The following is a 13,640-nucleotide window of genomic DNA, read 5'->3' on the forward strand; positions in this document are numbered from 1 at the left end:
AAATTATTCGCACTGATATTTTTGAATATGTACAATATGCTTTCCCTGAATTTTAACAGTAACTTTGATTGCTGCCTCCTCCAGTTCCTTATCAAAGAGACTCCACAGGCCAGTTTGAATGAACAGGCTCTTTCCATCCTCCAGCAACACCTCCAGCTGGTTTGGCATTTCTGCCGTGGCCACACCAATGAGGATGTCAGCTCTCTCCTCGACTTTTGTCTGTTGACACAGCATAGGCACACATTTAGCCCAGAAAACGTTGTTTTTTTTTATTATCCAACAAGAAAAAAGAAAACCTATGGTCATCACGTGGTTTCACTAAGTCACCAAGACACATACATACACACATTATGTCTTGATGCATGCTGAATCATCCAGGTAAGTCAATTCCAAAATGGTTAATCATGTTCACCTGGAGAAACAAAAAAAAAAAAAAAAAAACCCTACTCGCCCCTGCGGGCGGTCAATCCTTCAAGCTCGGGTCCTCTACCAGAGGCCTGGGAGCTTGAGGGTTCTGCGCAATATCTTAGTGGTGCGCAGTCCTGGGAACAGCTAACCAACCGGACATAGTGGTGCGGGATCTCTGTCCAGAAGTAGGGTTGCCAACCGTCCCTTAAAATACGGAATCGTCCCGTATTTCGAAACAAAAGTACACGTCCCGTATTGAGCTAATAAGGGACGCACTTTGTCCCGTAATACAGTGAGAATCAAAAGTAGTCTATAAATGTTAATGGAATTAACGCTTTGTTTGAAAACATAATTCCCAGCCCCTCTCCTGCTTTGTGACCAATGAGCTGACAGCACACTTATTCAATTCAATTCAATTTTATTTATATAGCGCCAAATCACAACAAAAGTCGCCTCAAGGCGCTTCATAGATACAGAGAAAAACCCAACAATCATATGACCCCCTATGAGCAAGCACTTTGGCGACAGTGGGAAGGAAAAACTCCCTTTTAACAGGAAGAAACCTCCGGCAGAACCAGGCTCAGGGAGGGGCGGCCATCTGCTGCGACCGGTTGGGGTGAGAGAAGGAAGACAGGATAAAGACATGCTGTGGAAGAGAGACAGAGGTTAATAACAGATATGATTCAATGCAGAGAGGTCTATTAATACATAGTGAGTGAGAAAGGTGACTGGAAAGGAAAAACTTATGACAATTCGAGTATGACAATTCAGATTACCGCTCATCTCACTGGTCGAGGAAAGGTCGCTTGCGGAGAAAATACCGGAAGACAACAGATGACCACAACAAGAAGCATGGCCAACAGGGAAACAAACACCGACACTGCGGTGCAAGTCTCGGACGACAGTACACCTAAAGCTGGGCAGACACTGTGCAATTTTTTTCAGTCACGTTATTCAGCTCCTGCTCAAACTGCACGATTGACTCGCAGGGGTTAGAAGTTGGTAGGTCACGATGCAGGGTCTCACACTATACCGCCCGATGCTCTGATGCGACCTGAGTGCTCACACTGTGCGTCCATAAAATGAAGGTTATAACAGAAAATCTGTCGCTCGCTCTCTCTGTCTTTCACTCACACAGACACACCACCACCATCAACTTTGCTAAATTGCTAATGAAAAACATGATCAGGCAGCTGTGATTGAGCAGCAGTGTAAATCCAACTATTTCCACGGTTGTTGTGGTCGTGATAATTTTGTGATGCCACATCGAAAAGGCTCGGATGAGCTTTCCAAAGTTCTACAAGTTGTGCCTCCATCGCTTGTGTCCAGATCACACGCTGCACAGCTGTGCTGCTCCGTCTTTTTCACCGACGTTTACGTGTTTGCGCGTGAGCAGTGTGAGCGCCTGTGGTGACACCCTCACGAGCGATTGATGATCGGGAGCTGCTCGAGGTGTTAATCGCTTCTCGTTACCCCACGTATACTACACGACGCACGATGAAGGCCAAAATCGGTCCGATCACCAAATCGGTCGCACGACTCAAAAATCGGCTCAAAATAGGCCTAAAACCGCACAGTGTGAGCCCAGCATTAGCGCAGCAATGTTTGTTTCCCCCAGAGAAAGGGAAGAATGGGAAAAGGAAAACACCTGGCTGGAAAAAGTTAATATGGGCATGTGCAGTGAATATCAGCGCTATGTGGCCAGAAGTGTGATAATATAACTTATTTAGTGTAATAAACAACTGCAAGGATAGATGATTACAACAAATAGATGACTAATACATAAAAGTAAAACATAGATGAATAATGATGATGAGTTATGATGCGTATTCATGGGAACAAGCGGGTTTACAAACAGGAGCAGCTGATTAGCTTTAGAAAAGCTGAAATAATACCTCAACTGAAGCCAATTGTACTAAATGCACTAAATGTGCACTGTTACAAGAATATTTTTCCTTCTATTGTTTTCTATAATTTTAAGTTAAGCAGGACAGAGTTCTTTTAAAGAAAGATTTACTTATATTCTCAAAAGTTAAGCATGACAGGCTTCTGTTTAAGAAAGAGACCTGTTTTATTGTGTTAATGTCATTTTGAGCTAAAAATAAATGGCTAAATGATCATTTGTTTCACATGTGTTCATATCACAAAGAATAGAATATGCATCTACTTAAATCAACTTCAAGTCAAATGGTTAAAAAAATAATTTCACACACAAAAAAAGAGCTAGAAAATTCACCAAACTGGGAAGGGTGAAGACAACTGGGTCGCCCGGCCCTGGCCACGAGGTGTCCCTTATTTATTTTTCAGGGAGTTGGCAACCCTATCCAGAAGAGATCTCTGTCCAGAAGAGCGCAGTCCTAGGAACAGCTAAGATACTGCGCAGGACCCACAAGCTCCCAGGCCTCTGGTAGAGGACCCGAGCTTGAAGGATTGACCGCCCGCAGGGGCGAGGGGGGAACTTTTCTATCTATCTATATGTAGTGTTTGTGTGTGTGTGTGTGTAAGATAATATAATATATAATGTTATGTCAAATTTGAAAACATAGTTTTAAACATTTGTTGATAAGACAAACAAAGCTTCTTCATACCTCAATCTGTGTAAAGGCTGTACGCCATATGAGGACTGTCTCTGCTTAACGTGAGAGAGGCTGATGTGGTCTCCCACGTTGAAGTTGTTAGCAGCTGCCTCCCTCCAGAGGCAGATTGTCATGGTAAAACCATCCTGAAATCACAAACATGACAGAATTAAAGATTCATTAATTAAATAACAACAAGTCCAGTAACTAGAAAAAAAAAAGCTCACAGCCTCATACATTCTGTACCAGCAATGTCACATTTGTCACATTAGTTTAACCATTTTCAATATAAAACTTAAATTGCACCATTACCTCCTTCAGCTGGAGGTTTTTAAGGGGAACATGTTGTTTTCCCAACAGCACCTTCTTTACAGCAGAAAACTGAAAAGAAAATTGAAATTTAATGTCAGTAATAGTCAGTGTAGTTATCTGTGATAGGATTTTATTTCTTCAGTAATCTGTTTAGATTATGTTATGGTTGTTGTTAAGTATTCTGCACATGCCATTTATCTTATCAGAAGCAGTTTTATCTGTATCGGTTATTAGGATGTTTTTCATATACTGTGATTATGAAACAGGTTGTAGGAAATCCTTCTGTAAACAATACATTTTGCAACTTAAATGAAAAGTTTGCCAGTTTCAGGTATACAAAATCTATTTGTTTTCCATTATGCCCAATTCAGGGTACTTTTTGACCATTTCTGTTGTATCTGCTTTTATTTTTATTATAAAGGATATATTTAGATGAAGCCTTGTGTGAATTTATATACAGCAGTGTATAAAATAATTATTCTGTTTGTTTTTATTATCAAGTAGAGACTGTTCATTAAAATCTAGCCCTTACAACACAAATGTACGCAGGCACAATGCAAACTGGCTGCAAAAATATCAGAAATGGTCTGAGGTAAATATTTTTTAAAAATTGTGCTTAACAATCTTAACAGAATTTAGTCTCTGCTTGACAGCAAAAACCAAAATTTTAACTGTAAAAAATACTGGCAATAATGGGTTATTTGGAAACCTAAATCCATGTAAATTCTGATGGAACCACAAGTACTTACCTCCACCACCTCCCCTTGAACTGTCATGAGTCCCTCATGTGTGGAGCTCATCTTGAGTGGGGTGAGAGGAACAAGAGGATGCAGAAGATCCTCTGCTTCTTTTACAAGACCTTCCCTCACACTTAGGGTCGGTGCCCTAAAAAAATAAAAAAAAATAAAAAATTGTGTCCTGGCTGTGATACTGATGTTGTAAGGGGGGCCTGTGCCACTGAGTTCATGGCCTCTCATAATGTATGACCCCCCGAGCTGGACTTTAGAGGCATATTCTTCAAACATTGTGATCTTTGTCACAGTCTGGCCATTGGTGATCGCCGCAATGGTGTTCTTCTTTGTCATTAGAGGTGTTGGTGTTCCATCTTTGAAGTCCCAGCTTGTGACCCTTAGCTGGTCACAGGACTTTAAAATTTTCATGTGCAGTGGGGGTGGCCGGGAATATGGCGTGTCAGGGCGGTTGTTCAGAAGCTTTGTCAAAGCCATTCTGAAAAAAAAAAGCAACACAAAAAATATTAAGGGGTTAATACATTTCTGTTATAGCAAGGGTCATATAATATGGTAACACGTGTAGCTTTTGTGCAGTCTTTTTACTTTCTGATGTCAAACAAAACTCATAAATACCTTTCTGAGGTTCCTGCTTAAAAATGACAGGCCAAAAACACAGGCCTGTCTAAAAGTATTTTTTGATATTATACAATGTTGGTTTTAAAATAAAGCTAACAGTTCTAAGACTTCATTGAATTAATCCAAATATTACAGCAGAGACAAGTTGGTGAAAGTAACTTGGGACTGAACTCAAACTCAATATTTTTCTCACCAAACTGTTATTCATTTATTTTTTGTATTTTCTAGCATATAATCTCCTTTGACAATAAACATGAAATCCTCATATGAAGATTATCTGTGCAAAGATTGATGCTGCTGAAGTGAAACAGTGAAATTACAGTTCTATTCACAATTTGGTCTGTGGCTTTGAACTTGTAAAGAGCAGAGATAATGTAACTTTATTGAAATGCCTAAATTGTTTGTTGTTTCAGTATACTTTGAACCCCACCCCACACACACATTAATAATGGATTGGATTTATATAGTGCTTTTCAAGGCACCCAAAGCGCTTTACAATGCCACAATTCATTCACTCTCACATTCACACACTGGTGGAGGCAGCTACAGTTGTAGCCACAGCTGCCCTGGGGCAGACTGACAGAAGCGAGGCTGCCATATCGCGCCATCGGCCCCTCTGGCCAACACCAGTAGGCGGTAGGGTCAAGTGTCTTGCTGTTCATTGAAAGGGTGTTGTTTAGGGTCTGTTAAAAACACATTATGTAGTTGCATCACCAGACCAATGAAATGGTGAAAGCTTGTTAGCATTATTGGAGTTTTGGCTACGTGAGCTTACAACCTCGTAAAATCTGTTGGAATTATGTACAGACAGAAAGTTTTCAATTCATATAAAAATATATGTCAAAGTTAGTATGACTTGTAAATGTAAAGCCTGCTTTACATTTCTCAATAACTTTATCCCTTCATGGTGTTGTTGCTCCCAATATTCTCTTAGACAACCTCTGAGGCCGTCACAGAGCAGCTGTATTTGTACTGACATTAGATTACACACACGTGCACTCTATTTACTCATTAGCACTCATCAGGCAATGTCTGTGGGCAACTGACTGCACTCAGACCAAAGCGGGCTGAATAATTACGCACACCCCACTTTGCAGTCATTTATTTGTAAAAACTGTTTGGAATCATGTATGATTTTCGTTCCACTTCTCACGTGTACACCACTTTGTGTTGGTCTTTCACGTGGAATTCCAATAAAATTGATTCATGTTTGTGGCTGTAATGTGACAAAATGTGGGAAAGTTCAAGGGGGCCGAATACTTTTGCAAGCCACTGTATACAAGATGAGGATGTTTAATAAAAAAATTAAAGATTAAGGACATAAATGTACTTAACATGAATCAAATACAGGAATTGCTGTTAGCTAAAGTCAGCGAGCAGCAGCAACATTCTGAGAAAATCATGACTTAGCACTAATATCCTTAGCTATGCTCATTTTTTTCCAAGTCATATAAATTATTCAAAGCACTTGAACCATTTTTTTAAAGTAATACTGAGAAGTCGAACTTTGAGGTGGATCCACCTTTTTTACACCACCACGTCGTGCCGACATGTATACTCAGCACAGTGATGCATTTAGGCTACGTTCACACTGCAGGTCTTAATGCTCAATTCTGATATTTTGATCAAATCTGATTTTTTTGTCTTCTTGTTCACACTACAAATAAAATGTGACAGCAAATGCGCTCCCGTGTGAACCCTCAAAGCGGCCCGCATTCGCAAAACAAGACGTCACACACAACGCGCTCTGTTTAGACCAATGACTGTAGAAAACAGTATGGTTTGACTGATGGCCCTTAATATAAAGACTTGTTTCGGACTTTACGTTTCCCAATTTTTGCTTTAAGTTATTTACATAATGTAAATGACAAAATAATTATCCTTATTGCTGTTTTAGAGAGCATCGGTGCTTCAAATGATAGTTGCAGATTTCTGTCAGAATCTGCAGATTATACATTATAAATAAAAATGTTCACGTTTCTCCAACGTTGTCTTCCAAACAGTTTCACTAACATCTACACTGGATGGCCAGGTAGTGTTCGCGATGTCTTATTGGGCGCTTCTCCAGCGCTGATAATTGGCATCTGTCTTGTGTCAGTGACGTAAAAGACTGATTTAATGCGACATGACCGTTCAAACAGCAGTCGCTTTCTAAAACATCAGATATGTATCGGATTCAGTACCACATACGAAAGTGACCCAGATCGGATTTGAAAATATTGCATTTGTGCTGTTCACACTGTCATGCCATGATCGGATAAGTGTCGCATAGGGTCAAAAAAGTCGTATTTGATGCGCTTTCACGTGCAGTGTTTTCCGAGCCTACCGAGCCTGAGGACAACTCAGGCTACTCCCCACCCGCGGAGTAGTTACGGGCGCAGAGGCTAGCGGAGCCTCAGCTGGCCTGGAAACTGGAGCAGGGACAAACTGGGCCCTGCTGGGCCGCCGCCGCCCCCCCCCCCCTCACCCGAGGAACAGATACAGGTGCAGGAGACTGCTGGACTACAGCCGCCCTGGGCGGAGGAGCACAGGAAGGCAAAGGAGCAGGCTCAATGAAAACCGGACCATCAAAAATAGGTGACGACCCTTTCCCACCACGTTTAACAGTCTGTGTAGTCTTAGGTTTAGCAGTGTTCACAGTCTCAGAAAAAAACAGACTCGGCAAACTTGGGTTTTAGCTTGTTCCCACCCCAACGAGCAGACCTCGAACTAAAAATCCCAGACGAATGCTTATTGTGATGAACTAGCGTGGGAGGATTCAAACCAAAACTGGCCTCCCAATCCAAATCCTCGTCGAGAAAAGAAATCCCGAAAGTGTCTGAGGTAAGTTCATAGTCTTTACTGTTTAACAGCTCAGGTGGAGTGTGGAAAGTGTAGTCCTTTTGACTCACCACCGGAGGTTGCTCAGACATGTCCATATGACGGTGACGTGAGCGCCGTTTCCTTTGAGCAGAGGTAGCTGGCGGCGTGAGCAACTGAACCTCCGGTGCACAGAACGGTGACGCTGAGGATGAAGCGTGAGCGCCTGAAGCCACGCGGAGGACTCCCAACTGAAGCGGCCGCATCTTGAGTGCCAGCGGAGCAACAGGTGGAGACTTCCGGCAGCTCCGGGGACCGCCGAGAGCCAGCCGAGTGCCATGGAAAATGCGCCCGATGTCAGGGGTGAGCCATGGCTTCCAGCGGAGTTCCTCCTCCAGCTGGGCAAAGGCTGCTCGGCGTCACTCCTGAAGTTCAATGTCTGCTGGGTCCATAGTATGGTCGCGATCTTCTGTTATGAGCGGCTGTGTGCAGACAGGAATAGGACTAGTGATGTGTCCTGTGTGTCGAAGCTTCGAATCGCGCATCGGGTAATCGCGGGGGCGTTTTTCTGAAGCGCGTATCGAGGCTTGCGTTGATTACGTATGCAGTGACGTTCGAGGCCTCGCGGGCAGTCCGTACCACATGACTGATTCGGGAACTGGTTCACCGGTTTGCGCCAGATTCGAAATAAAATGGGCAGCAAAACACAGCTGATTCCCTCATCACATCGTGTTGTGGAATTGGATTACGTACGTGTTACATAGCTACTGGAGTACTGGACACAAATTTCTTTATCCAAACTTGTATAAACTTGCTGTGGTTTTTCTTGCAACCCCTGCTTCATCTGTGCCCTGTGAGAGGATATTTTCAAAAGCAGGAGAAATCCTCTCAAAAAAGAGGAACCGTCTTAAGCCCAGCACTGTGGGAAAGCTGCTATTTTTGAATAAAAACAAATGAAAACTTTTCCCTAGTGTCATGAGCACTGTTATACAAGCACATTCACATCACAACTCCCTCCCTTTTTGTTTCCATGTACATTCCTGTGTTAAGCTGCCAATTTATTATACACAAATATTAAATTAATATAATATAAAATTAGTATAATATTAAATATAACTAATATTTAGAGTTCAGTTATTGGTGTCATGAACAATAGTAATTCCTTTATTCATTCAACTTGAAGTGCCACACACTAGTTTGTGTCATTATTGAGATGTACATAAGAATGATTACGCAGTTACACAATCATCCCAAAAACTGTGTACTGATAGTTTCCACTTTCTCTTTTGTATCAGACATACTGAGACAATATTCAGGATAAATAACCATGAAAAACAATTTATTTATTCGGTTTAGCGGTTTACACATCACATCATTATAATCATTGAGCCCGTTTCACTTGAATTGTCCACTTGATGGCGCAGTAGAGCAAATGAATCATCACAATGCTTCGAACCATGAGTCGACCAGTTGGATGGGAAGCTTCAGTTCATCATGAGGCTTCATCTCACCATCACTAAATAGGACCCAAGGTGCAGACTCCGGAGACAGATATGAACTCAAAACAGCTTTAATGTTAAACTCAAATATAACATAACTGGAAAATATCAAAATACCCTTACACCAGAGGACTGACAGAACACACAGCTAGGTAAACGGTAGATCACGACACAGACACAAAGAAACACAGGGCTTAAATACACTGAGGGAGCAATCAGGGAATGGGTAACAGGAGGGAAACACAGCTGGGGCAAATCAGGCCTAATGAGACAAGGGGAAGCGAAACCACATACATTAACCTCAGACAAGGACCTTCAAAATAAAAAAGGAAACATGACACAGACTGAACTAAAGACACAGACTCGCATGCACTGCAACAGAGGGAACAGAGATGTGGGACCAGGAAATTACAAAATAATATAATAAACTCAAAAACCCTGGGTCAACGACATAAGCAAAAATGACAATCATCAATATAAACCTGACACCGGCTCTAAGAGCCATTTCGTTCATGACCGACACATCACTAAGGAAAATGAACAAGAAGCTGTTCTGAAAATAATTTACCAGAACAGCTGTAAATAATCCCCCAAACTAAAAATTCTAATAATAAACAAAACCACTAAGGCACAGAAGCCTGGAACCATGACAGCAAGACTTAATAAAAGATTGTTTAACTTGGCTTGGTTACACAGATATGTGATTACCTGAAGAATAGTTTAAAAAGAACACACGCAAACACACACATATGGAATAAGTGCAATAGTTGACTCACCAACCCACAGAAGGAGAAGGAGGAACAGACGAGCCATTACTGTCATTCTGCTTGCAGTGAATGCTGTGCTGGGACCTTTTTAAACCTCTTCTCACTGTGCTGGTGGCCATGGAGCCACCAATCACAGAGAATAATTTTATCAACAAAACCCCATTGGCTGGAACGGTCTTCATGCAAATATGCAATATGGGTTTTTTTTATTAAGAAAAATGTTTTGCTTCTCATTAATTTCTTTTTTCAATTCAATTCAATTTTATTTATATAGCGCCAAATCACAACAAAAGTTGCCTCAAGGCGCTTCATAGATACAGAGAAAAACCCAACAATCATATGACCCCCTATGAGCAAGCACTTTGGCGACAGTGGGAAGGAAAAACTCCCTTTTAACAGGAAGAAACCTCCGGCAGAACCAGGCTCAGGGAGGGGCGGCCATCTGCTGCGACCGGTTGGGGTGAGAGAAGGAAGACAGGATAAAAGACATGCTGTGGAAGAGAGACAGAGGTTAATAACAGATATGATTCAATGCAGAGAGGTCTGTTAATACATAGTGAGTGAGAAAGGTGACTGGAAAGGAAAAACTCAATGCATCATGGGAATCCCCCGGCAGCCTACGTCTATTGCAGCATAACTAAGGGAGGATTCAGGATCACCTGGTCCAGCCCTAATTATATGCTTTAGCAAAAAGGAAAGTTTTAAGCCTAATCTTGAAAGTAGAGATAGTGTCTGTCTCCCGAATCCAAACTGGAAGCTGGTTCCACAGAAGAGGGGCCTGAAAACTTCTTCCATGTACTGACAAAGGGAAAGACCCTACAGTATAAGGAGAAGTTACTTTTTTAATACAGTTTGATCACAGCTGGACTGGCCATCAGGTGTACAGGGTGCACCGAAAAAGTGAACGTGTTGGATTTACTTAATTCAGTACTGTACATTGGTTGCACACAATTTTTTTTGCTTTGGGAGAAACGTAAACAACTGTGTTATATCGACACAACTTATTCATATTCATAAACCTGTGCATTTTGTGTTTATAAAACGTGATTGAAACATGTTTAGATGAAGCAAGTTAAGCTCTTGGAATATTTCAATCATTCACAATTTTGTCATTTTATTCCAACACTATTCAGTAACTTTTACCCAATTCTACTTGGTCACTTAAACACTGCATGTTGTCTTCATATTACATAATATTCAGCAAAGTCTAGATTTTGGTTAACATACAAAATTCAATGGATTTACAGGTTGCAGGAGGGCTGGGGCATAACGCAGAAGTTATAGGGTACACCCTGGTTAGGGTGCCAGTCTATCACATAATAGTGATTTCCGGCTCTTTTTAGAGATTTTCGGTTCGGCTCACTAAAAAGAGCCGGCTCTTTCGGCTCCGAACCGGCTCTTCAGATTGTTTTGTTGCTTTAATTAATTTATTATTAACAATAATATAAAATTATGCACAAAAGGAATTACTAACGTAAAAAAAGTGGTTTTATTTATATATGTTTATATATAAATATATGCGGTGTCACCTAGAGACAAAACACGTACAAACTCCAACACACATTTCTAGCATGAACTGAATTTCCAAAGCAAAGCTACTAGATCACTTAAATTACACAATTGAAAGCATGTGTGTATTGTTTGTGTATTTATACACAGGCACTCATATATATATTCAAATAATTTTAAAAAAAAGTTCATTTACCTGTTATTACCACACACCAAATCCGGTCGTTGGTACTTGCTGGCTTGTGTAGCCACAAGATAACAAAGGCTCAACACTGCGCCTAGCATCCTGGAGCACTTCTGTTGTCTTTTGTACGTGTTTTGAGTTTTTATGTGCTTCTGAGTTTTTACGTGCTTCGGAGTTTGTACGTGTTTTGGAGTTTTTACGTGTTTTGGAGTTTGTACATGCTTCAGAGTTCGTACGTGATTTGAAGTTTGTATGTGCTTTGTCTCTAGGGGCCACCGTAAATATACTTTTATTTATTCACTCCACATAAAATGTAATAAATAAATCATATAATACAAAAATCAAACTATTCACATTTCAACTTTTAACTATTTAAATTTTCAGCTTTTTCCTTTTACAAATTTAAAGTGAAAACAACACAAAACACTGCAAACCACAACACAATTAAATATAAATTATAATATGAAAACAAAAAGAACATGCATATTCTCTGCCATATGTACCTACATGAATAAACTTTTTGAATCCTTTATCATCTGCAACCGAAAATAGTTGTGGATGATTACTATACCTTTCTAATGTGATGTTGTTGTCCCTGGCTCTCTTTCTCTCTCTCTCCCTCTGGCTCTGTTCGTGTGCTACTGAGTGTAACTACCGCCCCTCCCCCCTCTGTATAAAGCACAAGGCTCGCGTGCAGAGTGAAGCGGAAAAAAAGTGCGAGAGAGAGAGAGGGTGAGAGAAGAAAAAAAAATACAACCCACGTGACGGCTCGCGATAAGGAGCCGGCTCGCGTCGTTCACGTCAAAGAGCCGGCTCTAAGAGCCATTTCGTTCGCATCACTACTGTGCAAGCCTTTTACCACAAACTTAGTCACTGCTCGTGACATTCGTCTATCATGGCCTGAAAGGAGACGCGACCGGTAGACTGCAGCAAGAACTGCTACCATCTGAGCCAGCCAGACTCTGTCTGTCTCTCTCATCATGGTCACCTAAATGCACAGTAATGGCAGGTTTTGTAATAAGGCAGATCGCGCTAACATAATATGCAATGTTAGTTGATTATTTACCTGCCGCATTAACGGGAGAGGACGTGCTGGGTTGAGATTCACGAATCCGGAGCGGAATTAAAAACATGACATTCATTTAAGGTCATTGCGTGTTTTGTGAGCAAATGCTTTTGCATATTCGTAGTGTTTCCTCCCTTAAATGAAATATCTACTTTCCCAGATAGCAAGGAAACATTGAAACAATGTTGAGTCAATATCAGGCTGTGTCATTGATTCAACGTTGAAGTGTGACGTTGACCTAACGTCACTCTTGCACCCTTTTTTAACGTTGAAACAACGTCAGGTTTTGATGTTGAATCAATGTTGAAACCTGACGTTGATTCAACGTTGTATTTTCTAATACTGTTGACATTGAAACAATGTCAGATTCTGATATTGAAACACTGTTGAGCTATGGTGTTGATTTTCCACCTCTTTCGCATATTTGCTTTTTATTAAAACAACAGTTAAATCATGACTGGAAATCTACCTTTCTTTATAGGTATTTTAACCAATACTAAACTACTGCATGTTTCCATCAATACTTCAACCACCTAAACACATAATTGTACTTATTCCTTAAATTGGACACCCTTTATAAAAAAAACCCAAATGTCTCACAATGTATCATGTCAATACTATTATCCTAAAATAAGAAAGCATTGCATGTGATGTAACAGAGAAAAAAAATAAACAAAAAAAGGTCAATAGGCATGTTTCGTTTGCTAAATACTTTATTAAAAGACAGTTTCCTATTTACGTTTATATGATTCACAGAAGTTTGTAATTTTTTGCATGATGTGCGTCCTGCACCACCCAAACAATCTGGGGCGTATCGGAGCCATTTCTGCACTGCTTGTGCAAAGACTAACTCGGACATAGAGTTTGCCCCTAACTGCTGCGTCAGGCTCCAATCAAGGCAAAGCGTCTCACCTATAGACACATTTTAAGAGATGGAATTAGCGTGTCTCATGTCTTAAATGTGTATGCAAGTGCTTGTGTGTTTAACCAACAGGCCGTTGTTATGTATTTAAATCACATCTGACAGCTACTACACTTTATAGTTACAAAGTGTACATAACCTTTATATACTTACCATTGCCTTATTTGCCTCTTGTGATTGAAGAGCTGGCTCTGCATTGTTTAGCTCCTCAATGTTGTGCAAGGGCAAATC

At 40.8% G+C, this 13,640-nt stretch overlaps 1 protein-coding gene across 3 annotated transcripts; it reads right to left on the bottom strand.

Annotated features, from left to right (window-relative positions):
• LOC147300637 (uncharacterized) lies at positions 1–12,051 on the bottom strand. Of its 3 annotated transcripts, XM_086285036.1 has the most exons (5): positions 9,738–12,051; positions 4,046–4,523; positions 3,297–3,365; positions 2,997–3,130; positions 599–1,054 (listed from the first exon to the last, which is right to left on the bottom strand). In XM_086285036.1, the coding sequence occupies exons 2-5, from the start codon at positions 4,520–4,522 to the stop codon at positions 811–813; spliced, it is 924 nt and encodes a 307-aa protein (XP_086141162.1). In that variant the 5' UTR covers position 4,523; positions 9,738–12,051; the 3' UTR covers positions 599–810. The 3 variants fall into 3 exon arrangements, with proteins under 3 accessions (XP_086141164.1, XP_086141162.1, XP_086141163.1); XM_086285038.1 differs by lacking the exons at positions 599–1,054; positions 9,738–12,051 and adding an exon at positions 1–219 and having other exon boundaries at positions 2,978–3,130; positions 4,046–4,549; XM_086285037.1 differs by lacking the exon at positions 9,738–12,051 and having other exon boundaries at positions 4,046–7,057.
• Positions 12,052–13,640: the final 1,589 nt, after the last annotated feature.

Source organism: Aulonocara sp. 'chitande type north' Nkhata Bay, unplaced genomic scaffold (genome assembly GCF_057382095.1).
Source record: "Aulonocara sp. 'chitande type north' Nkhata Bay isolate Kocher_YH1m ecotype deep benthic unplaced genomic scaffold, A_spYH_male_GT1.1 unmapped_scaffold_21, whole genome shotgun sequence".
Lineage (NCBI taxonomy): Eukaryota > Metazoa > Chordata > Actinopteri > Cichliformes > Cichlidae > Aulonocara > Aulonocara sp. 'chitande type north' Nkhata Bay.